Source organism: Phaseolus vulgaris, chromosome 2, assembly GCF_000499845.2.
Source record: "Phaseolus vulgaris cultivar G19833 chromosome 2, P. vulgaris v2.0, whole genome shotgun sequence".
NCBI lineage: Eukaryota > Viridiplantae > Streptophyta > Magnoliopsida > Fabales > Fabaceae > Phaseolus > Phaseolus vulgaris.
The window spans coordinates 27,590,259-27,615,730 of NC_023758.2; the positions used below are offsets into that span (position 1 = coordinate 27,590,259).

The 25,472-nt window shown below is 35.7% G+C and overlaps 3 protein-coding genes across 5 annotated transcripts; 1 reads left to right on the forward strand and 2 right to left on the reverse strand.

The window, feature by feature from the left end:
• Positions 1–1,404: 1,404 nt before the first annotated feature.
• On the forward strand, positions 1,405–19,478 carry LOC137811184 (protein ENHANCED DISEASE RESISTANCE 2-like). Its single transcript, XM_068612820.1, has 22 exons — positions 1,405–2,153; positions 2,483–2,557; positions 3,770–3,823; positions 3,969–4,034; positions 4,272–4,375; positions 4,686–4,753; positions 4,844–4,960; positions 5,112–5,152; positions 5,246–5,346; positions 6,844–6,939; positions 7,274–7,338; positions 7,615–7,686; positions 8,450–8,605; positions 8,825–9,054; positions 9,141–9,180; positions 9,315–9,469; positions 9,559–9,660; positions 10,428–10,472; positions 10,562–10,702; positions 12,503–12,598; positions 12,730–12,831; positions 18,946–19,478. Exons 1-22 carry the CDS (start codon positions 2,013–2,015, stop codon positions 19,051–19,053), a joined length of 2,175 nt encoding a protein of 724 aa, XP_068468921.1. The 5' UTR covers positions 1,405–2,012; the 3' UTR covers positions 19,054–19,478.
• LOC137811187 (protein LPA3) lies at positions 19,260–25,326 on the reverse strand. Of its 3 annotated transcripts, none has more exons than XM_068612824.1 (10): positions 25,181–25,326; positions 24,866–25,048; positions 24,542–24,589; positions 24,391–24,430; positions 24,192–24,292; positions 23,542–23,734; positions 23,369–23,467; positions 23,022–23,139; positions 22,679–22,822; positions 19,260–19,492 (listed from the first exon to the last, which is right to left on the reverse strand). In XM_068612824.1, the coding sequence occupies exons 1-9, from the start codon at positions 25,247–25,249 to the stop codon at positions 22,699–22,701; spliced, it is 975 nt and encodes a 324-aa protein (XP_068468925.1). In that variant the 5' UTR covers positions 25,250–25,326; the 3' UTR covers positions 19,260–19,492; positions 22,679–22,698. The 3 variants fall into 3 exon arrangements, with proteins under 3 accessions (XP_068468925.1, XP_068468924.1, XP_068468923.1); XM_068612823.1 differs by lacking the exon at positions 19,260–19,492 and adding an exon at positions 22,063–22,339; XM_068612822.1 differs by lacking the exon at positions 19,260–19,492 and having other exon boundaries at positions 22,501–22,822.
• Positions 20,113–22,100, reverse strand: LOC137811185 (UDP-glycosyltransferase 73C3-like). The gene is made up of 2 exons (XM_068612821.1): positions 20,294–22,100; positions 20,113–20,252 (listed from the first exon to the last, which is right to left on the reverse strand). The coding sequence occupies exon 1, from the start codon at positions 21,925–21,927 to the stop codon at positions 20,299–20,301; it is 1,629 nt and encodes a 542-aa protein (XP_068468922.1). The 5' UTR covers positions 21,928–22,100; the 3' UTR covers positions 20,113–20,252; positions 20,294–20,298.
• Positions 25,327–25,472: the final 146 nt, after the last annotated feature.

A 25,472-nucleotide genomic window follows, 5' to 3' on the forward strand; every position in this document is an offset into this window, starting at 1 on the left:
GGTATAATAAATAGATGTAATTTTTAATTGATGCAGAATGTTCAACAACTTTAATAAACTCACTCTGGTAATTATAAAAACAAATAAATCCAAAACCTAAATAACAGGGAAGTACCATGAGACACAACAAAAATAGTCTCAAATTAAAAAAAAAAACATTAAAATCTCAATAATGTTCACACAAATATAAAGCATTGGAAGAAAAAGGAAAACCAAGAAATCACCCAAAACAACTCACTCAAAAGTAACTTTCTCAAAGGAGTTTGGCTCTAGTGGTGGTGATGTGGATGCACTGCTTCATACCCAAAAAGAACTTACAAAAAAAAGCACCAATAGTTGCAATTATGACTTTGGGTGATGCTGTGATTGAAACACTGCAACAATTTTCTTCTTCAAACTTCCCAGATCTTTTTCTCAACCTAATCACCTCCTTTATCAAATTACTAAAGACAAAACTCTTATTTTCCTTTGAGTTTTTGTTGTACTACTAACCCTACATGTTTTTCAATCTTCTCACTCTATTCATTCTGCGGTATCTTCTTCACTCAGTGGTGCTTAATTTTAAGAGCTTTAAACCACCAAAACCAGAGCTAAAACTAATAAATCAAACATCATTAGTCACGTCAATGATGTTTTTGATTGCATCAAAACTTTGTGGTAGAGAGAACATAAATAGAAGATAAGGAAAAATAGACTGTTTTGTTTGATTAAAATGAATAAAAAAAAAGATTGTTATATCTACTATCAGTATCATGTTTTTAAAACAACAAACAGTTTCATGATCAATTGCGCAACTCACAAAACTTATATATGAGAATATTTTCAATTATAAAGAAAACACACAGTGATTAGACCTTTCAAATTTATTATATACTACTTTTTCTGTTTTATATAAAAAGTAATACATCACAATACATAATAAACATATTATTATAAAGTATACAAAATTAAAAATTTAATAGAAACTACATTAGCGCTTATATTTTCGTTACTTACAATAAAACCTATTTTTAAAAGTAGCAAAAATAAATGATAATAAATAATATATATGACTTGTATGTAGCATAGATAATTAATAATTAATCAAAATTATTTTCCCCCATTTTTGTACTTCAGCTTCTACCTATTCCGATGAGATTTTAATAATGTTTGGCTTAGCTGTCCACAGAGTGAGGCGCACAAATTAATTCCAATTCCTAATCCCACTACTGCACTGCACCTCATCACTGTACCTGCGTAAATTAGTGTCCAACCGTACCTGAGGCAATGACCAAAAACCCCAATACAAACAAAACCGCAAGCCCTTTTCATTGAGGACATATGCGTAATCTCAGAGATGCAAAAATCATGTGGGACCCACTCGTGAAACAGTAATAATATTTAAGTCTCTAATTAACAATAAACTGGTGAGGTGGAGACTAATAGAAAGAAAGAAGCAGAACGAGGACGCCACCTTTCGTTCAAAAATGGAGAAAGTGTCACGGCGCCATCACGCATCTAACCCACACGACCCAATGAAAACGCTCCACGTGGCAAGTGCTGCTCGCGGTCACAGCCTTTTCTAACTTACGTGGGATCTCACACTTGCGCTAATTAGAATACAACAGAATCTCTTCTTCAAATTCTCTCTCTCTCTCTCTCTGAACACCGTTCCGCTGTACGTCGTCGTTTCACCGATCTCGTTCACGCCGATCGCTGCCGAACGAAATCGAAGTCGAAGGAGGAAGCGGAAGGTTCTTGCAATCGGTGGAGAGTAACCGCGAGTGGTGCCAAATGCGGAATTCGAGTTCCGAATCCTAAGTTCGTCGCTCGTTCTGCGGAAGTTGAGTGAAGTTGCCGGTTCCGCGATCCTCTGTCTCCGGCGAGGGTGATGAGTCGTCAGGTCACGTAGGAGCTCGCAATTGATCTCGCCGAAGCAGAGATTATCCGTCTCCTGCTTTCGGCTGGAACCGCGTCCGAATTTTTGCAGTTTTTTTCGGTTCTTGGAATTTGGAATTCGCGTTCCGCGAACGATGTCGTCGAAGGTTGTGTACGAAGGGTGGATGGTGCGGTGCGGCCGACGGAAGATCGGGCGATCGTTCATCCACATGAGGTACTTCGTGTTGGAGTCCCGGCTGCTCGCGTATTACAAGAGAAAACCGCAGGATAATCAGGTGGTTCTATTGTTTTTTTCTTGTTGAATTTCACTTATTCGTTTGGGTTTTAGGGGAATTCCGTTATTATTATTATTATTTTGCTTCAATTTGTTTTGCTTGTTAAAGTTTCCACTCTTCGGAGTCACCTTTTGGGGTATTCTTTGGAAAAGGATAGGGAATTTTGCGAGATTGCTTTTTCACTTTTACAATTTTTTTATGCTTCCTAAACTTTTTTGTTTTTTGGTTTTGGTTTGTATCTTTTACTTTGTGGGAGGAGGGCCGGGTGTTGGAGAGTAGATGCTGCTCGAAAACTTGACGAGATGAACTTGTTTTTATGCTTTTGTTAGGTCCCAATTAAAACACTGCTAATTGACGGCAACTGTAGAGTGGAGGATAGAGGCTTGAAGACTCATCATGGACATGTGAGTTTTCTGCAATCAACCGTGGACACTAGCACACACACAGTTATTTATTTGTTGGTACCTCTGCTTGCTGCGTGAGCCTTCTGGTCTTGAAATGATCCTTGACACGAGCTGTACTTGTTGTATGTTTGGTTTGCATGCGTGAATTTTTAATCCGATTAGGGAATTGGATGTGTGAATTGAGGGCTAGTAAATGGTTGAAGCGAGGGGATGTTGTGGAATGATTTATGCTGTGTGATGTAAGGAAGGATGTTTCAACGATACCAATGGCTTTTAATAAAACAAAAGAAAAACAAACGGGCCTCAGAGTCTTCTGACGAGTAATGCTAGGAATACATAGTTTTATGCACATAAAATTAACACCCCTGTTAAATATATTCATGGAGCCTGGGTTGGGTCCTTTATTGTCCAAGGCAGATTTGTATTTTTTTTTTCTTTTCAGATTAAGGAAGAAATTTATTACAAGAAAATAATTCTAAAGTAAAAGGACAAAGTATCATTCTTCAACTTGTCCACAAAAGAAGAAAGAATTCTAAAGTTGAAGGAAAATATACAACTTTGCATTCTCTCTCCTTGTCTACCACAAATCTCTTGATCAAATGTTTATTATGATCATCATGGGAGAGCTGTCCTATGCTCCGATCTGTTGTTGCAAAACTTGTGACTGAACTCATGGACTTGTCTGAGTTTACATTTAGACTCATATTTTGTATTAACCCTGTTAGTAACTTAGCAGATTCAAATCAAACCTTTCAAGCCGAGCAGTGCACTAGAATGTGAGGTATGTGTGTTCACCTGATACAGGGACCAGGGATCAGTAACCAAGTTATCTTTAGCCATAGTGTAAAGTAGTCAGAAAGTCCTCTTTTAATGAGTAATTACTGTAGAGGTAAAGACATGCCAATAATTTTGGTAGCATGTTTTTTCTCCTTTTAATGAACAGTTGAATTGAACAAATTGACCGTGGATACTACTGTGAAAGTAGCATATGCTGGCTTTTGGTTGTATTTGTTGTTAGAGTATTGACAATGATTTTATTCTCTCTATTTGCCCGCAACTATTTACTTCTTTTTGTGCAGATGGTTTATGTTTTGTCTGTTTACAACAAGAAGGAAAAAACCATTGAATTATGTAAACTATATAAAAATTTCCATATTGACAATGATTTTGTTCTCTCTATTTTCCTGCAACTATTTACCTCTTTTTGTGCAGATGGTTTATGTTTTGTCTGTTTACAGCAAGAAAGAAAAGAACCATCGAATTATGGTTAGTGGATTTTCCTCATTCATATATGCAGCATATAATTATACCCTTTTATCTATAATTACCAATATGCCTTTTCGTTCTATTATTATTATTATAATTTTTCTTTTGCTGAGTAAATACTTTATTACTCTGGTTCGTACTGCAGATGGCAGCATTTAACATCCAAGAGGCCCTAATTTGGAAGGAAAAAATAGAGTATGTCATTGATCAGGTCTGGTTCATCAAGTTGCACAATCCTATTATGTTCTTTAAATATGGATTGATATCCATATTCCTAAATTTTTTGTTAGAGTTTATCTTTACCTGATGTACATTGGCTTGAATATGAAAAACATTTACTTGATATAAAGATAAAATGATGCATTGCAATTTAACTTGCTAAGTCCATCGTAGTAGGACATGCTTTCTGGTTGTGTTAGTTGATGCTATTGAACTTTGATGCATGCAGCACCAGGGAGCTCAACCATCAAATGGCAACAAATATATTTCTTTTGAGTACAAATCTGGGATGGACAATGGAAAGACAGCTTCTTCCTCAGATCGTGAAAGCCAGTTAGTAGTTTTGTTCTTTGCTTTTTTCCTCATACTGTTTGTAGAAGATGTCAATGCGTTAAGTTACCTGCTTTTTCTGTGCTGTTGTTAAATTATGTCTGTCTTCCTTCAAATTGTTTCCAATGTCAATTTTCAGGAGAGTCTACTGAAATAATCGATTGAAACATACTGGAATATGATATAGTATTTTCGGCCACTTTTATTTCACTGCTGACCAAATATCTCCTGTGTAGATAATTGCTGGGTACCAATGTTATTGTGCATATCCTCCTATATATTCATAACATCCAATATATTTTTGGATCACCAGGTTCAGTGCTCCGGAGGATGAAGATGATCCTCATCCTAATTTGTTAAGGAGGACAACAATTGGAAATGGTCTGCTTTGTATTCCTACGGGTTTGTGGATTTGCAATTAGTGTGCTCCAGACTATATTTGAACTTTTCCTTTCCTTTCTTGAGATGCAGGCCCTCCTGAATCAGTTTTTGACTGGACCCGGGAAATAGATTCAGATTTTTCAAATCAGAATATCAACAACCAAGCATTCTCAAGAAAGCATTGGCGTCTTTTACAATGTCAAGATGGTTTGCTACATTTATTTACATGATAGAGACATTTCTATCTTGATTACTTAAAAGAAGTTATCCTTATTTCTTGGGAAATATTCTAGTGTTAAATGATTGGATAAGTAGTAGTTGCATGAACTGAGACAATTTTTTTTTCTGAAATTGGCAGGACTTCGTATTTTTGAAGAACTTGTTGAAGTTGATTACCTTGTATGTTATTTCCTGTATTTCTTTATTTTCATAGTATACTACATTCATGGAATAGTTTGGGAAGCAACTATCTTCATTTGCTTCTTTATGTAGCCAAGGAGCTGCAGTAGAGCTATGAAGGCAGTAGGTGTTGTGGAGGCGACTTGTGAAGAAATTTTTGAACTTGTGATGAGCATGGATGGGACACGGTTTGAGTAGGTTTTTTGTAGAATTACCACTGTTTTGTGTGTGTCTGTATAATAGTTGCTGTCATGCATGATGTATGGCAGATTGTTATTCTTTTGTTGTTTCTTGATAAATATTATCGTGATGCATGACAGAGCAACTAGATTTGGCACTTTAAGATGTTGTGATGTAATCTAATACTACTTTAGATAGTTTCAGTTTGGATAAACATCTCAAAAGCCATATATGACACACACACATATAGGAGAAGAAAATAAAATGAATCAAGAAGAAAATAAATCAAAATTTTCTTTAACTTGAAATTAACTTAAACATCTAATATTTTCCAAAGCTTTCTCATTTAACTTCTCCATAAGTCCCTATAAACTTAACAATGCTTGAAATTCTCGTCTTAGAAAAGTCTTCATAGTAGGTTTTACAATTAAAAACTCCCATAAGCTAGAAATTAATCCAAACTGGGCCTTACTGTACTGGACATTGTAGTTAAAGGAACCAGAACTTGTGCCCAAGGTACTAAGGCAAGACTCCAGCAGGGGTGAGCTATTTTTGGCACCTTAGGAGTGCCTTTCCTGTTAAGGCTAGGAATGCCTCTAGACTCTAGTTTCCTAACAAAAACAGTAAATAACTCTGAAAGCAAAATCATCTAATTTAGTAACTTAGATGCTAAAAGGGTGAAAGTTGTCAGTGTTAAGAAAAATACTAGGGGAGACTGGTCAAGGAGATAAATGAGGCATTGCTATGTTATAAATGCGGCACTGTTGGAGCTGAAAACTATTAGCATATTTTTTACTCTTTCTGACTAACATGATTTTTTTCAGTTCAATTTTGGAGTAGTGGGAAATGAAAATGTTGAGCTGGATAAGTTGAATGGACAAACAATATATTATGAGTGCAAGTATTAGGGAATATATTAGAGTAACAACTATTTAGAAGATGATAGAAAATTGCCTAAGATGATTTTTGGTCATGTGAGGGAAAGAGCTGAGGACCAACAGAGGTCATGGTGCAAAAGGTGGACCAAATGGTAGAGCATTACATTAGAATGGAAGAGGAAACCAAAGAAAAAAATAGGCAAAAAACCATTGAAAAATACTTCAATGTAAATGAATTAATTGGGAGTTTAGTTTCCTTAGAGCTCAGCTCAATAATGTCATATGATTCATATGGCTGACCCAACGTAATGGGTTAGCACTTGGTTGTTAACTTGTTATTATAGATGATGAACTGATGAGTCTTATTAAAACAATTTTATTTGATGAGAATTGAGGCTCTAAGATGTTTTATATCTTTGAGTCTTGAGTATGATAACATAAACTGGGCTACAAAATCATTTGGAAACCACCTTAGCACCATTCTGGATATCATGTTCTTTTCAGATAATGTTCTAGTTATCACTTGAGTTAAATTATAATTATTCATTGTAAACACAACTTTTTTTAGATATTTGATGTTCCACAGTTCTGCAGATAAATTTTGTTTGCTTCTTATTATTTGCATGTCTGCAGATGGGATTGCAGTTTCCTACATGGTAGTTTAGTTGAGGAGGTGGATGGGCATACAGCAGTTCTTTATCATCGACTTCAGCTAGATTGGTTCCCAATGTATAGATGATCTATCTTCTCTATCATTTATAATTGTTTGTAGTTTATATTTGGTAAACTTGATCAACTATTTTCACATAAATTAGTGATGAATGAAGATGTCTTTTCTTGAATAACCGAATTTTCTTGTATTGTATGTTTTCTGAATAAATTGTTTTATTTCTTGACATGTAAGCGCCAGTATTTAGGGCTCCCATTGCTTGAATTTGAATTTTTTTTTGGTATATAGAAAGCATGTTTTGAGACTCGATAAATAGTTAAAAAAGGGTTACACATCTACAAAGTAAATTTGCTAACTGTATTGACTGAAACTGTTATGTATTTATCATTGCAGGTTTGTGTGGCCCCGTGATCTTTGTTATGTACGATATTGGCGCCGAAATGATGATGGAAGTTATGGTAGGAATCTATATCTTTTGTTCTAAGTTTTTGGTACATGTTCATACTTCAAGGGATTTGCTAATGATGACACTCATTAAGGAAACAGAAAAAGAGAGTATTAAATAAAAATAATAGTTAGTTATATTGGGAACTCAAACATGTGATACTTTTCTAATCAAACACATTTGATGGCCAATATTGAGTATTTCTCAATTAATGCTCCTAAAGAACTCTTTATAGAACTTTGTGTTTATTACTTTTGGAAGTTTGCATTGATGTTTCTTCTTCTTGCAGTTGTTTTATTTTGCTCTAGGGAGCATGAAAACTGTAGTCCACAGCCAGGGTGGGTTCGAGCACATATTGAGAGTAAGATTCAATTTCTCATGGCCCTGGATCTGTCCTTCAAAGTTCAAAAGAGTTGGATTCATCTACATTTCAATTGGTCTTGATGTTCTCAATTTATTATGGATTAGGTTATGCATATTGCCTCTCTGGTTTTTTGGAAATAGTTTATCTTAAGGTCCTTGCCTCTTCTGATTTGTGAAAATGTTGATTTTTGCTAAAATCAGGCAGCTTTGGTGCCTTTTTTCTTTCTTTCTATTGAACCTGTATTATTTTCAATTTTCTGCTAAGGAGGATCTTGGCTTTAGCTCTTTTCCTCTTAGTATTAATATTTATTTTTTATGAAAAGGAGTAGGATATTGTATGCATGCGAACACTCCCAATTTTAAATCATTAAAGGGTGGTTGAACTTTGTTTGAAATTTCTTAATTTCATTAGAATATATTGTTCTTACAGACTGTTACATTAACTCCAACAGAATGGATAGAATAATAACATTTGGTAAGGTAGCATCAACCAGTTGGAAAATATCATGGAAATTCTAGAGCTGTTTATCATATTGAGGTTTCCCTCTTAATCAGTTGAGGTTTTCTGTCAGCTTAAAGTGAAGATGATCTTTATGATAAACTGATTTTATGTCATTTATTTATCATTATCATTATTATTCACTAGTTTTCAATAAAGAAATATTTTTTGTTTCTGTCGCTTGATGCATCTCATGTAGGTTTTCTTTATGTTTCTGTTATTTCCATTGAAATTTCTTAGGTCTAAGAACTGCTTTCTACAGGTGGAGGATTTAATATTTCCCCCTTAAAACCTCGAAATGGAAGGCCCAGGACGCAAGTCCAGCATCTTATGCAGATTGATCTGAAGGGATGGGGTGTGGGTTACCTGTCATCTTTTCAGCAGTATTGTGTCCGTCAGATGTTAAATAGTGTAGCTGGTGAGTTGATATCCATTTATGCGGTTTACAATTTTTATATAGAATGATAATACTCTCCCTTCAATCATCATGATTTCTTTTATTTACCTTTCTCTCTATCATTTTGGTAATTGAAAGTTTAGAGTGGAGGTTGCCCCATTTTGAATCTATTTTTTTTGTGGGAGAACCTATTGTGCAGTGAGTTTCAAAATTCTTACATTTTTTTTTCTCTTTCTGCAGGTTTACGTGAATGGTTTGCCCAATCGGATGAAAGAAACGCTCATCCAAGAATTCCTGTCATGGTTAACATGTCCTCAACATCTGTTTCTTCAAAGAAGAATCAGAAGCCAAATGATTTTTCTGTCAATCCTTCTTCTCTTGATCAAATGAATGCTGCAAGCAGAAACTCTGCCTTAATAGATGAGTATTCTGATGATGAAGATTTTCAAATAGCAGAATCTGAACAAGAGGTTGTATCTACATTTTCCCTCATGTGTATACTTGGGAGGTTTGCTTCATAAATTCTGATCATTAATATTACTGTAAAACTTTTCAGGCGTACCAAATTGGTCTTGAGAATGATGTGAGAAGAACAGGTAATTGCTTGCAATACCCTATTCAGTTTAATGGTATTGCAAATTACAAACTTGTGCATGAAGCAATTTGCCATGATGATGCATGTTTGTCAAAGCTCATTTAAATCTTTTCATGATATTTTCCTGAATTGAAGCTTTGGAAGAAGAACCTGGAAATGAAATTGACTTGTCTTCATTTTCGGGAAATTTGCGCCGGGATGACCGAGATAATGCTCGGGACTGCTGGAAAATTTCTGATGGAAATAACTTCAGAGTCAGAAGCAAGCATTTTTGCTATGACAAGTCGAAGGTATTCATTCTCCTTTTTCTTTTACACTTTCTGAACAAAATTTATCATTGTCTCGGTGTGTTCATATTCCTTTGTGGTGAACTTTGAAGGTTCCTGCCGGAAAACATATGCTGGATCTTGTTGCTGTAGATTGGTTTAAAGACTCAAAAAGAATGGATCATGTGGCTAGGCGTCATGGTTGTGCAGCACAAGTGAGTAACTTAATATATCTTGTATGTTTTTTTGTTTCTTGATGAAGATTAATGATAGGTGATTGAAGCTAGACATTTTGTTGTAGAAAATAGGGCTAAACTCTATTACAGAGATCATAGGTCCATCACAAGACACACAGATAAAGAGGAAACAAAAATAGCACACTGAGATGGTTGTAGAACTTTTAGGATCTGCAAACATTCCTGTCCGAAAGCCCCAAAAGTCATATAGTTACTGAATCCTCTATCCACTATCTTTCCCTCTGTTTTATCTTTGCTTCTAATCCTTCAGTCTTCCTTCCCACCCTCCTTGCCAGGTGGCCAGGTGTTTAAGATGATCCAAATCTGTCTTCTTTCCCTTTCTCAGTTCCCATGTGGTTTAGCATAGGAGGAGATCCTGAAAATACTGTCCCGGCCCCCATCTTTGTATACTGAAATTATTTATTAGAATTGAATGTCTAAATCACAATGGGAATATATTCAGCATGATGCTATTTCTGTATTTTGTGGAATGCTCTCTGGGTTTAAAACACTCCACACCTACACTATCTTTTAAACACCCAAGACAGCACCCAAACCTGCAAACTCTCTCACACCTGTTACTGAACCACAAATTAAGGGAGGATAATATCTTTACTTAAATGGTAGGGTTAGGGTTATCAGGATAATATCTTTACTGAATTTGATTTCCCTTTTTATTATTTATTTAAGTTGTTGTGTGGTTGTTGCATGCCTGTTTTAGGATTTTGCTGACTATGTCTATGCAGGTTGCTTCCGAAAAAGGATTTTTCTCCATTGTCATTAATGTTCAAGTGAGTTCTTCTGTTCATGTGACCAGGTCAACTTTAAACTTCAAAAGTTTAGACTCAGAAGTAAATGAATGCTTGCTGTTTGGTTGTAGGTGCCTGCATCAACACACTATAGTATGGTTTTTTATTTTGTGACAAAGGAGTTAGTTTCTGGATCCCTCTTGCATCGCTTTGTTGACGGTGATGATGAGTTTCGAAACAGCAGGTTTAAGCTTATACCATCAGTCCCTAAGGTATTTACTGAAGTTTTTCATCATTATAATTAGGAAACTATCACTTCCTTTACGAGTTAATTTTATAATTTGTGGCTGTATCATTCTTATGTAGTTATGTCTTAATATGGGTATGATCTAACAGTATATCATACTTTGTTTATTGCGAGTGTGGTGGCTGTATGTGTTACTCAAACCTTACACTGTGTGTTATATGTAGTTTGTCCTAAACAATATATACAACAATGAAAGCCTAATCCCACTAGGCGAGGTTGGCTACATAGATTAGATGATGCTATTTGGATTGGTTGAAGATTACAACTTTTAGAGATATCATTTACTAGAAGAATCTTCTTAATGACTTTGAATGCATCTCGCAACAACCAATCCTTTTTCCAACTAGATGGGGTTTAGCTACATGGATTAAGTGATTTGGTACTGTTTTTTGTTATTCATGTGTATAGACAAATCATCAACCTCTATATCATTTTAAATTGCTTTGCTTATAGTTTTTCTTGATCTCCCTTTGCCTATAGTTATCGTGTTACCCTTCATTTGCTTAATAAAATGGAAAAATAAAAAAAAGTAACAGAACTGATGTCAGAGTGACATACTGGAATAAGATTCACGAATTTATAGCAATAGTCTATAAAATGGAATTCACAATGCATTGCATAAGTAATCAATAGTCTATAACTTTATTTCAAATGTTTTTTTTCCTTCATATGTTACCAACTTGTTCAGTGGAGGCATTCAGCCCTGCTCATAGCATAATAAACAAATGTAAAAACATTGGCTCAAATATGTATACTGACTAAATTTATCAAATTTCACTAACTTTTATGAGGTGCGTCGTACTGTACCTGGACATGAGTTAAACTGTGGGTTGAAAACTATTTCAAGCACTGTCGTGCATCTAGAGTTTCCCGATGATGTTTATTGACCTTATGCCTTGTTTAGGAGTGGATCGTAGAGCAATTTGGACTAGTTTCTATATACCATTTTTGGGATTGCATTACATCTTATTATGAAAACAAATCTCAAAGATGCTCGTATAACATGATTTTAATTCCCTTTGTTTTGTTGCTTTGAGAAATGACTGATATGCATAGCTAGTCATCACTTGATTCAAAGGGTTTTGTATATATATGTATATATATATGTATGTATATATATACTACTAGGAGCCAGGATGACATGCTTCGAAATACTCTGTGGCTGGGAGTGCTAATTGTTGGTAAAATAAAAGACTTGTTTGCTAGCATTTAATATTTTGTTAGGCTTTTCAAAATTTAAATGGTTGGACAGCAGTACAAACGAAGTAAATAGTTGGTTATAAGATAACTTCCTTTCCGATGCCACAAGAAAGCAACATACGCACCTCTCATTGTGTGGGTCAAAATTCAAACAGAACAAGAAATGTCACTTCTCCAGAATCAATAATGCCCAGTAAAATTGTTTAAATTTGTACCAAACATGGGAATATCATATTGCCAATTTCACTTTTCCCAAGAATAATTGTACAGTCCTTAAAACAAATGTGTGATAAGTTGATATATGCAGCTTTGTTGCTGACTGTTACCAAGTTGATGTACATGCATTTTGGTCCGGCTTAATCCACAGAACCAAATCTCTTATTGTTACCACATTTTTAGCTTTATGACTTTCTTTCATTTTTTTTTCCATTTATATTTACCTTTTTTAAAATTTCTTTTCCACTTTTTGTTTGTAATTTATAACTACCATCTTTCCATAAAGGCTGGAGAAACAAGCATACTTTCTCTTTACACTCCTTATTGATATTCCATCTTAAAAATGCAGGGTTCATGGATTGTACGCCAGAGTGTTGGGAGTACTCCTTGTTTGCTGGGAAAGGCAGTTGATTGCAACTACATTCGTGGTCCCAAGTATTTAGAAGTAAAATTTGATTCAAGTTCTTTATAAATTTTGGTTTGTCTTGTTGCATGAAGTTTCCCAATAATGAATGAATGATGTCTGTATCTTAATTGTCTGCTATGATTTTTGAACCAATCACTCTTTAATTGTAGATTGATGTTGATATTGGTTCCTCTACTGTTGCTAATGGAGTTTTGGGGCTGGTTGTTGGTGTGATTACAACATTGGTTGTAGATATGGCTTTTCTTGTACAGGTGAGTTTGATATTACTAGAAATTAACATCTAAACAAGTCATGGGATTTAAGCGGCAGCAATTGGGCTAGACTCATTTTTCTTGTATCCAGTGTGGAAACTTTCATTATTCTCATATTGCAGAGGCTTAATAGCTTTGATAATTGATTTAACATTTGTTAATAATACTTGATTTTAACTAGGTAGGTTGTGGATATTTAATTTTCAGATTGTAGAGCTTTCTAAATGACAAAATATCTGTGCTACTGTTTTAACGAATTGTGTTAAATTTCATTAGCTGTTGTTATATTATACCCTTCAACTGCTAGGAATTATAAATACTCTATTAAGTTGAGGTAGTTCTGCACCAAAAACATTTTTTTATGACTTGAATATAGAGATGGCGAAAAAAACTTGAGTATCATCTAAGCTGATGTATATGTATATATATATATGTGTATGTATGTATATATATGAAGATGAGTACAATTATATCTCAAAGAGGAAGTCTACAACCTCTGTTATTTAACTTAAAGTTAGGTACACCCAGAAACAGCATTGTACCAATGTTGTTAAACTTGACTCGTAAGAGTTACTATTATATGAAAAATAATATTCAATACTTACACATAGGTTGATAAAACATAGGTTGATAATTCATAAAAATGCATTGAACAACTAATAAACTATTGGAGGTAATCCTTCCTATTATTAAACTTTCACCGATTCATGCCATTATAAAATAAGACAGTTTCATGCCAAATAAGGCAGCAAACAGAGAAAAACAGAGAAGAACAATGGCAGTGAGAGCGAGCAACGACGAGCGGCGAACGCAGGCGATTGCGAAAGGCGAATAGTGTTGCAAACGTGAATAGTGTCGAGCGCAACGACGACGATTGCGGGCGGTGGCGAGCGATGTTCGTGAGTTTGTTTCGAGAGTTGGTTTTTTGGGGTTCTTTCTTACTTGCTTACTAACCCTAGCAAAAAAGAGACGAGTAGGAGGATCGACACGGTCCAACGATCCTCCGTTTGCAACGAAATAATATAACCAATTTCAACATTTCCCTTCAATTTGGAGCATATAAATTGTATGCACCAAGCATGGAATATCTAAAAAAATTCTAGACTCTCTTAAAGGCTTAGTTAGAATGTCTGCATGCTGGTCATTATTGTTGATGAATCCATTACTAAGTTCCTTGGACAACATCTCTTCAGCAAGATGACAATCAATCTTTGTGTTTGGTTCTCTTGTGAAACATTGGATTGGAGGCAATTTGAAGGGCTACTTGATTATAACAATGTGGTTTCATTTGCTCAACTTTACAAAATTTCAACTCTAGAAGTGATTGTTTAATTCACACAAGTTCATAGGTGACTAAAGCCATAAATCTTCCAGCTTATGCAGTGGATCGGGCAACAACACTTTGTTTATTGCACTTCCAAGAAATAATATTCCCTCCAATGAATAATGAATACATAGTATCTTGTGGTGGACCTCCTGTCAATGGGATATTCAGCCCAATATGTATCATGATACCCTAAGATTTGAGTATTTTCCTTGTCCTTAGATGAAAATAATTTTCTTGGAGCCTTTTGACATGTTTAAGAATGCGAATCACAACATTCCAATGGTCAATTTGAGGATTTTGCATGAATTGACTAACAACTTCAATTTCATAAGAGATTTTAGGTCTTGTACGTGTTTTCCCACCATCCTCTTATATCAATTTGGGTTTGAAAAAGTTTCACTTTGGTCCATTATTAGCTTCTGATTTGGGTCATAGGACTATCAATGGGCTTGCAATTCTAGCACTGTCTCCTCTAGAATATTAGAAGTATATTTTCTTTGTGAAACTATGACACCTGCCTTTGATTGAGCCACTTCTATTCAAAGAAAGCATTTCAGATAGCCAAAATCTTTGGTTTGGAAGTGGCTCAATAAGTATTCTTTTAGTTGAGAAAGTTGAGTGACATGATTTTTGTAATAACTATATCATCAACATAAACCATTAAATAATCACACTTCCCAAGGGAAGTACGACAATAGAAAATTGAATGATCTCCTTACTTTGTTTCAATCCAAAGATCTGTATAGTATGACTAAATTTACGAAACCAAGCTTTGGATGATTGCTTAAGTCTATAGAGAAATCAACATAATTTACAAACTAGTCTATACTTCTCCTAAGCAACAAATATGGGAGGTTGTTCCATACAAAGCTCTTCCTCAAAGTCATCATGAAGGAAGACATTTTTAATGTCAAGTTCGTGTACTGACCAATGACGAATAACTAACATAGAAAGAATCAAATTGTTTTGATCTTGCCCATGTGAGAAAAAAAAATATTACAATAATCAAGGCCATAGATTTCAGGATGAACTCCCATGTGCCACTCTTTGAAAGAGTTGCATTTCATCAATCATGGCTTGCCGCCATTTAGGATGTTTTAGTGCCTCATGAATAGTTTCAATAATAGTGGTGGAAAGTGAGGAATCAAAAGATGAGTATGATGGAGAAAGACGGTAATAACTCAAAATTATAAATAGGATAAGGATTATGAGTATAGCAAATACCTATCCTAAGAGTAATGAGAAGATGATGAGGATGAACATCCATGGTATGAGAAGTTGGTGGGGGAGGTTCTGAATCACGAGAGGCTTTAGGCAATGGAGAAGAAGCTTTTTGTGTCCTGCGCTGATATGTAAGTAGGGGTGGTTGGGCAACATCAATCGAATGACGAGATGGGATAAAGGCTAATTCCATTTTGATTGGAGTTAGAAGGGGTTGGAGTTATAGGGACCGAAGGATGGAACTGTGAGAAGTTGTTGAATGGAAGCATTCATTTTCATGGAAGGTGGTGTCAACAGACACCATGCCTTTGTAGTTGGAAAATAGTATTTGTATTTTTGTTGAGGGCAAGAATAACCCCAAAATACACATTTAAGAGTCTTTCGAGAAAACAGGTACAACCAAACACCTAGGGATACTGATGAATTAAATGATCATTTGGAAAAATAATGGAATGAAGAATTTAGCTTTTAAGACTGGAAGAGGCATTCTACTAAAAAACAAGTAGTAAGAACTGCATCTCCCTAATAATAAACCAGAACAGTTGCATTTAACATTAAGGAGTGTGCAATTTCAACGAGATGTCTATTTTCCTCTTTGCTACACCATTTTTGTTGTAGTGTGTGAGGACAAGTGGACTAGTGTAGAATGTCTTGTGAAGATAAAACGGAAAAAAGTTCTACATAGAAATATTCTTTAGCATTGCCACTTTTGAATATGTAATTTATCATTCCAAAATGATTCTTAATTTGATTAAAGAAGGACATGAATATGAACAACAACTTAGGTCTATCTTTTTTTAAATAAACCCAAGTACATAAAGAGAAGTAATCAATGAAGGTTCTAAAATATCTAAAACTAAAAGATGTGAGACGACTTAGTTCCTAAATGTCTGAATGAGCAGTAGAGAAATCAAAGTTAGATTTTTTAGTTTGTTTAGGAAATGATGACTTAACATGTTTTCCTATTTGACACAATTTACAATCTAAAACTTGAATCTCTTTGAGACTAGGAACTAATATACTTAACTTTTCCAAAAGGTCATGCATAAGTTTTGGAGTTGAGGTTGCAAAACAGGACATGAGAGGGCTCATTTTCAGGTAATATAGATTTGTGTGTCTTGTCTTTCTCCAATCAAATGACATGTACCATGTTCCTATATGACAAAGGAATTAGCATCAAATGTTATTGAACAGTTTGTTCAATGAGTCAATTGACCTAGAGAGAGGAAGTTGTAAGGACAATGGGGAATAAAGAAACTTGATCAATTCCTTGAGATGCAACTTTGGATCCATTGGCTACAATAATTGGGTGATGAATTTTTGGAGAAGAAATGAATGAGAATGAAGAACTGTTACGGGAAATGTGATTTTCTAAGCTCACGATCTTGCACATATAGAGAAATGCTTTGTTGAAAACACTTGGTGTTGAAGATTGAGCTTGGTTGTTGGAATTTTCAAATTTAATCCTCAAATCGGTACTCATCAGAAAACTTGGAATTTGATTTTTCAGTTTTAGATATATGGGCTACCTTTTTAGGAAAGACATGCAATGAGTAGCAATTTTCTTGGGTATAACCTATTCTCTTACTGTTTGTACATTGAGGACATCTACTTCAACTTCCATTCCATGTCCACCTATTCTAGGACCTCTCCCCTCTACCACGAGGTGCTACGTTGTTGAAGTTTCAACAACTTTTGCTAAATTTTCATCTTTCACCAAAATAGGCACATGAAAGAGTCTAGTGATTGCTCCCCATGGAACAATAAGCAATATACATGATCAAAATCTGAATGTAAACTTCTCAAAATCATGACCATGTAAAAGTTATATTGCTTTTTGTTGACATCCACCAATGAGTCAAGCCACAACAAATCTTTTTAATTTCTCCTACAACAGCCCAAGCTTTTGCTATGTGTGAGAGAATATCATGGTTGGTCTATTTGAGGGAGGGAGGCTACTCTTTGGGTTGCATCAAAGAGATGTTGAATATCAATAGCAAAGATATCTTGGGTCTTCTTCCAGAAAGAAGAGCATATCTTGAAGGATCTGAGTATCTCTTAGACATTAGGCTTAACTGATTTGCCATAAAAGAACGGCTGGTAGTCAAGCTTTTGCCATCAATATGTATCTTCAGTGGAAATAGCACTAGCTTCCTTCTCTAAATAGTCATGGTATCCTTGACTTGAGTTTTGCATTTGCAATGATAGGCATACCAGAAAATGAAAAAACAAGACCAACGGAGGCCATCTGAAAGATAGGGTACACTGCAATGGAGACCAAAATGAACATCCATATTAGAAAATTTGTGACTGAACATACTTAACAACTCCAAGTAAGTTGGAACAGAGAACCAAGGTTGGGGGAACTGGGTCAAAGGATGTCAGTGATTGGCCTTCACGCACTAGGTTGGAGTGCCCAAAGACCCTTTGCACGATGGCATTTATTTTCCTTGATTGGGAGGGTTGACGGCCATCAGACGTCACGGCCGTCAAGACACACCAAATCTACTGTTTGTTGGAGAGAAAGGTGGTGGAATGTTACAAAGGACGACAACTAAGGACGATGATGTTCACTATGTTGCTCTACGAGATGAGTAAGACCCTGTTCCTGTAGGAGAAAAAGGGAGTGAGTGGTGGCGGACAGCTGCCTGACGGTGATGAGTGACTGTATTTCACTAGAAAATTATCAATAAAGTGGGATCAAACCTATGTTCCTTAACTTAAAGCTGGGTACACCCGAAACCAGCTTCTATAAAAGCTGTACCACAAAATAGTATCACCTATTTCAACATTTAAGTATAAAATTAAAACAATTTAAAAAATTTGAGGGTGACATGATATCTCCAGGTCAACTCCGAATCTGCCCCTGACCAACCAGGTGCTGGTTTTATGCCTCCACTATTGTGTGTGTTTAATATGGTATGTATATTCTGAAATTGAGTGCATCTCTGATTTTAGGTTAAAAGAAAGTTTCACACAGGTAATAATATTAGGCAGACCAAGTAATTAGAGTTTAAATTTGTAAATCTTTAACCACCAAATAACAAGATGGATAGCAAACTTCGTAGTAAAAGTGTGAATATGTGTCCAATTGTCCATCACTCCACCAATTTACATATTGTGTATGAGAGAGATGGATAGTTGATATAGTATTTTGAATATAATAGCTAGCTATGTTTGATCATCATTATTAATTGTAACTGCTTAATTTTAGGTCTAAATTTGTTGCTTTAAGTATCTGTATCGAAACATATGCTGTTTTTACATTTTACTTAAATTCCAATTCGGTGTGATACTTGAATGGATTAAATTTTTTTAGAGATTTTTCTATGATTTGTACTTTCAACCGGGAGCATTGGAATATTGGATCATGTTCTTGCCGTGGTTTTATTGCTGGATTGTAATTGAGAAATTATTTGTCGTAGCATTACTATTATTATGCCTGTGCATGTGGTGCTTGAGAGGTAACAACTGTACATGGTGCTGAACAAATACTCGACAATGGATTGTTTGTTCTTGATATCTTTTAGTGTGTATCGTGAAATCATGACAATTGTTATTGACAGGCAAATACTCCTGATGAGTTGCCCGAGAGGCTTATTGGAGCTGTTCGTATTTCTCACTTAGAGCTCAAATCTGCCATCGTCCCGAAACTGGAACCGGATCCATCATGACTAAGTCGTTTCTATTCTATACAAAATCATTTGTTTGCAACATGCAAGTGTACCATTTTTTTTCTCTGGGATGTAGCTCATTGTTTTATAATTGGGTTCTGCTATGAAACACTGAAAGGAAATTCTTCTTTTCTTTTTCCCTTCTATTTTCGTAGTTCATTTAAGTTTTAAGCTGTTAGGATCTGTATTTCGTCAAAGTATTCATATTCGGATATATTTCATCTGATTATGAAATTTTGTCATATAATTTCAAACATTTTTTTGTAGCACCCAGTAAGTTAGAAGAAAAAAAAGGGAAAGTTCAGTCATTCATCTCGTCATGGAATTTGCTTGTGTAATAATGTACATAGTTTGTCCTCCATGACAACTTCCCCTTCACCAGAGATTGTATCTACATTTTGTAGTAATGCAGTTTCTTTCACTTTCCCAAGTTCTATACCTGAAAAGGTTGCATGTTTTAGTAACGAGGGAAGAATGAGAGGTATAATTCTGAAGGTTCTCTACCCTAAGATTTTATGTTCTTTTATCTGGATTAAGAGTAACATAGAAATAGGAAAAATAAAAAAGAGAAATAACGTGAGATGTTTTATTTGGATGGATAGAAGTAGAAAGGAAAGTACAGGAATTTCATTCTCTATGATTGAAAGAGTGAAAAAAAAAAGTTAAATAAATTACTGTTATACGAAAAAATGTTATATATATATATATATATATATATATATATATAACTGTGAATGCATTTATTCTCATTTTTCTTAACGTAAACATGTTTTTTTTTTTTAAATATTGTGAGAAATATTTATTTATCCTCTTAAGAAATTAACAATTTTTTGTAAGAGTTTATTTTTCTTTTCTTTTCTTTTTAGAGGGTGTTTTGTTGAAAACATTTAATTTATCAAAATCTATTTTAATCATGATATATCTGGAGTAGAGTTTTACTTTTATCAGGTTAATCAAATTAATTCTTCTTAATCTATATTTGTTCAATACTATTTTTTTTAATTTCCTTATCTATTTATTTTCACTTTAGTTTGTATCTATTATCTGCACAGTAACCAGTTCTCTGTTCTAAGACAACATTTATTTCTGAAAGGAACGTCATCATTTTTCGTTATTTAAATTTCAGAGAATCAGTTCCTTGAATTCGTTCTGGCAAACGCGAGGCACCAAAAAGAACATATTAAAGTAGCAATCGACGCCTCCCTCACTGTTTGATATGGTGAATAAAATCATCTAAAGCCTCCCTCACTGTTTGATATGGTGAATAAAATCATCTAAAGCCTCCACTGAAGATCTAAGAAACCGATGCTGAAACTTGGCACTTAGAATCTCAGCACTTGTCTTCATTTCTTTATCACTCATCAACTTCTTTATTCCCATAACGATATGTTGTTTGGTTATCTTCTCCGACATATCATCACTGACCATGTAACCCACCTTAAGATGGGACACCACCAACTTGGCATTATGGTATTGGTCACCTCTTATGGGCCACGCCAAGAACGGAACCCCACGTCCAACACCCTCCACCGTTGAGTTCCATCCACAGTGAGACAAAAACCCACCCGTTGAAGGGTGACTCAGTATCAACAACTGTGGGGCCCACCCACTTATTATCATACCCCTATTCCCAAAATACCCTTCTTCACCACCCCCTATACTTGAACCGGCTTGAATCACCCGTATAAATGGTTCTTCAAATAACTCCAGAGCTTCACCGAGTTCTTCATTCTCCTCAGAGGTGGGACCCACCTCTGTACCAAACGACACATACAGAACCGACCCACGTGGCTTTGAATCTAACCACTGAGTCACTTCTTCTTCGGTGACGCTGGACCGGCGGTTCGACCGGATGTCTCGGTCGATGAGAGGTGAACCGATCGAGTTCCAATACTGCTCCGGTAAAAGCGGTCCCACGCCCCAGATCGGCTTTTGGATATGATTTGTTATGTATTCAATAAATGGACGCTCCAGATCATCACACGTGTTGATGATCAACGCGCTGATTTCTCCAACATCATCCAGCCACGGTGGCGGTCCCCCCAGTTTAGGTGGTCCCTTCCCCGGCGGCGGAGGAAACCCGAATCCCCCGCCGTGGTGCGGTGGTCCCTTCCCTGGAGGCGGAGGAAATCTGGTTCCTCCTCCGTAATGCAGCGATCCACCGACCACCGGCGGAGGATGTGGATGCTGACGTCGTTGTTTAAGGTCTAAATGCGTAATTGCCATGTTTTCGGGCAACCCGGGGAGGAAGCGGGTCTCACCGGGTTCGAGGTTTAAAGGTTGGGCTTTCCAGGTAGCGAGTTCCATGGCGGCGGAGCAGGCGGCGGAGGTGAAGAAGGCTACCATGGGAATTTGGAATTTGGTGAAAACGGGGGCGGAGCAGGAGGTCATCATGATGTCAACGATGGCGCAAACGGGTCGGGTGGGGTTGTTCGCGAGGATGCGTTCGAGCTCCGGGGCTAGGTCATCTTGGGATGGCGGTGGAGGTGGTGATGGGAAGTGGGCGATTCGAATCAGATGGTGTTGAAGGAGGGAAGAGGGAAGAGAAGTGTCAATGGTGGAAGGGATGATGAGGGTGATGTTGATGTTTCTTGATGTTAAACGGTTACATAGCTCAACGCAGGGGAAAAGATGGCCTTGTCCCCAAAAGGGTACTATGCAAATTTCAAAAGACATTGTTTTTCGACTGAACAAGTATAGTTGCATTGTAGTGGGAAAGTCTGAGAATTGGGTTTTATAGTAAGAGGAAGAAGATAGAAGAAGCTGTAACTGAAGGTCAAAGCTAAGCCTAATTAATGGAATGTGGTGATGATGAGTCAAGGGTTTTTTACTTGCTGGCAAGAATTTGTTTGTTACGAAGCATAAACATTTCATAGTTTCATTTGACTGTTAGGTAAATGTCAATTGTCATTTGTGAATGAAGGAACGTGTCTTCTTGTAAGAGAGTTTGGCATTGGAAGAGAAATGCTTTCTGAATTATTTTCTTTTATTTTAAATAAGACCCTGCAATAACGATAGTTTTTATCTTATAACAATAACGAAATGATTTTTTATGTAGAAGATTTTACAAACGAAAAAGGTCATGTATGTAATATCATCACCAAAAAATAAAAAACCGAACTAAAGAATTTTTCTGTTGTCGTACAAGTAACAAATTGCTTCTTACTGACACCACTTATGTGCTAGAAAACGCCATTTCTTTGAGCCCCAACTTCTATACTTCGCTAATCAAATGGCAAGTGTTGAGTTCTTTATAATTTTTTGCAAAACAGCTTCAGACCAACCCCTGTCTCACACGAGTAACTAATTATGTTAACTTAAAAATCTTCTTTGTTTCCACAAATTTTCTTTTCATTAATCTTCCTCAAACCAAAAAGTAGGGTGACTAGTTTTATAGACATTAAGGAAAGAGCTTCGTTGGCACCTAGTGGTAGATAACAGAGGAGATAAATAAGTGATTGATAAGATTGATGTTATGATGTAGCAAGAAGAAAAAGATCCAGATCAAGTAGGAGTTTGCACTGTTGAGTTAATGCAAATGTAGTTTCTTGTCTATAGGGCATATACATTAAAACAATATTGCAGGCTCCAAAAAGACACCATAGTGGAAACTACAATTGCTTACCATTACTGTTTCCTGATGTATTATGCAGATGGAAGAATCTCAAGAGCAACTTCCTTGAGGGATGGCATACTATTCTGCTGATGTAGACAAACATATTTCCTAGTCCCCACTCTTCTGAGGACCTTCCAGGGTCCTGGATAACACCTGAGGAAAATGTAATAAACACACAACACATAAGTGATACACACACCCAAAGAGAAACAAATAAGCTTCATAATGAAAAGCACTTATGCAGTGGCTAAACCCAAGTCTAGCTACTGACAGAAATTCCTTTTCATCTCCAAGCACAGTACTAAGTATGGCCTTCCAACATATTGGACCAATTGAAGTTAATTTAGCTGACCTAAAAAGTGTTCCTCCATTGCGGCCTTTGAAGTTATGAATGTAATACACCGTTTCCATCATAGGTAGAAAGGTCTTCGTAAGTGCACCAAGCTTTGGGTAGAAGAATGGTGGATAATCTTCATAATATCAAGGATAACTATTATCTCAAAAAGCCAAGAACACTGAGAATTTCTAAGGATATGGAAGTTGATTTCTCAAAAATCACATCTTTGACACTATTATCTTTGGTAACATATTTTCTAATTACTACCTAACAAATATTTTTGAAAGAAAATAAACTCTTGAAGTGGAGGGTAGGAGCAGGTAGATTCATATTAAAAAGCAGTGCAATTTGGCAAAGGATACATCCAGATCTTATACGATCGAGTTCTCCATTGAAAATAATCAGTTTTCGGTCTGTGTTCAAGACTGCCTCTTTATAAAGTTCTTCCACAACAAGTATTTCTGAAATACAAGGAACGCTGAGCAGGAAACTTTCATTGTTTATATAAACAACAACAAAGGATATTTGGATCTACCATTCACGTTAAAATATGGATAGGCAACCAGGAAAAGTTCATCTTCTGTCTTCACTCTGTCTGACATTTTCACTTTCTCAACAAAACCAAAATCTTCAAAAAATGAAGGTTTGGTCAAATAGTCCAACTTTAAAGAAGATCCACTAAAGACTGATTGTCTAGCAAAGTCAACTTCATTAGCCTCTGGAAAAAACTGATCATTACAAGGTTATGCATCAATTTCATTTGGAAGTGAGGAAACTGAATATTCACACCAAAAACTTTCACACAACTATCTCTACAAGACAAGACAAACTTTTGTAGACAAACACGTATGCAGAAACGGTAGACAATATATAAACAAGAAAATTAGAGCTACTTGGACCAATCAAACTATTCATAATCCCTCATGGAATCAAATCATGGAAAATGGGTGTATTGATCGTAATGGATATTTATATGCTTTGAGTTGGAGTTACAGAGCAAGAGCCTTGGAACTAAATGTAAACTTGGTTAGATTCTACTATTAACAATATTCTTTTAACCAAAATCAACTTCCAAGTTAAGTGAAAGAAATGCAAGGAGAACAGCAAGAAAGGCTTTTCAATTTTCATCCAGAAACACATGGTAGGGGCACAAAGAAGAACAATTCCTTAAACCAAGAAGATTACTATTCTTGTTCGTGTGACTTTCTCTGGACTAACGAAGCGGTCACAAAATTCCCGAATCAATTGCATGCTCTCAGTCATTTCAATTCCACCTTCCCCATCACCTGTGATGTACTGAGTTAGATGAATCAGTTTGCATATTGATTAAAACAACAACAAAACAGGACTAGAACCAAAAAAAGGAAACTGAAATATGTAGAACCTGGCACAGACCCGAGTCCAGCTGTGGGAAACTCAATCTCCTGTATAAGATTGTTTCATTACAGGCTTTATAATAGATCAGATCCTCACTTTATCAGTGTTGTAACTTTTGTTCTTGATTCCTAATCAAAGTACTATAAAAACTTGCTCACCATTAGCTGTCTGTTATCCTTCATAGCCAAATTCACAGCTACTTTTGCCTGTTAGTTGATTCAATAACAAAGACACCGATTTTAATGTTCAATATTGAATTAGCATCTGTGTCTGAGTCTACAGAACAAATTATTATAAGTCCCACCTTTTTACTTTTATAAATTTGTTGGTTCAGTAAATTTTACTTACACTGTTGCGCAACACATTATTGCATATAATCTAACCAATTAACCAAATCACAAGAACATTGGTTCATCAATATCAAAGCTCAATGTAACAACGAACAAAAAATTGATGCAAAGGGAGGACCATAAAATGCCTACTTGTTCCAGAAGCTCAGAGTAATCAGCAGGGAAAGATGCATCAGTTTCAACCGAGGCATTGCCATCTCTCGATACAGAACATGTTGATAATTTTCGGTTTCTGGGTTCCACTGAAGGTGCAGTAACTCCTCTAATTCTGATGACCCCATCATTTTTCAGGGAAAAAGTTTCCAACTTGGCACTCTATAGATTCAGAAAAGCAATTGGGTACAAGACAGTGGGAGGGAATTTTGGAGCAAAATTTGAAGAGAATTAAACTTTTTTTGTTTAAATTTTGTGGCAATTGGGTGAAAGTGTTGTTGAACAATATCTTACCGTTGAAGTTGGAAGAGAAGGGGATGCAATGGGAGAATTAGAGAGAATCATGGAACTGGATAAAACCATTTTCAACCTGAACCTCTCATGCAAAGAGAGATGCCAACAAGTACAATAGTCATAACATAAGTCAATTTTGTGCTTTATTCAAGTTTTATTCATACCCCATCAACTTTTATATGTTACTTTAATTATTTTTTTACTAAAATAGCTTTTAATTATTGATAATGTTATTTTTCACCATAAATAAATTTTATCTCAGTTTCTAGGTTGAAGCCAGGTGAGAATTGAT

What these genes read in the sequence shown, in the direction of transcription:
- LOC137811184 (XM_068612820.1), top strand. Translation starts at nt 2,013, where the DNA reads ATGTCGTCGAAGGTTGTGTACGAAGGGTGGATGGTGCGGTGCGGCCGA. An exon ending in TCCTCAGATCGTGAAAGCCA is followed by an intron (nt 4,376 to 4,685) that starts GTTAGTAGTTTT and finishes TTGGATCACCAG; the next exon opens with GTTCAGTGCTCCGGAGGATG. An exon ending in GATGTTAAATAGTGTAGCTG is followed by an intron (nt 8,606 to 8,824) that starts GTGAGTTGATAT and finishes CTCTTTCTGCAG; the next exon opens with GTTTACGTGAATGGTTTGCC.
- LOC137811185 (XM_068612821.1), bottom strand. Translation starts at nt 21,927, where the DNA reads ATGAAATGTTTATGCTTCGTAACAAACAAATTCTTGCCAGCAAGTAAA.
- LOC137811187 (XM_068612824.1), bottom strand. Translation starts at nt 25,249, where the DNA reads ATGGTTTTATCCAGTTCCATGATTCTCTCTAATTCTCCCATTGCATCC. An exon ending in CTTCTCTTCCAACTTCAACG is followed by an intron (nt 25,049 to 25,180) that starts GTAAGATATTGT and finishes CTGAATCTATAG; the next exon opens with AGTGCCAAGTTGGAAACTTT. An exon ending in AAGTCACACGAACAAGAATA is followed by an intron (nt 23,735 to 24,191) that starts GTAATCTTCTTG and finishes TGTAATGATCAG; the next exon opens with TTTTTTCCAGAGGCTAATGA.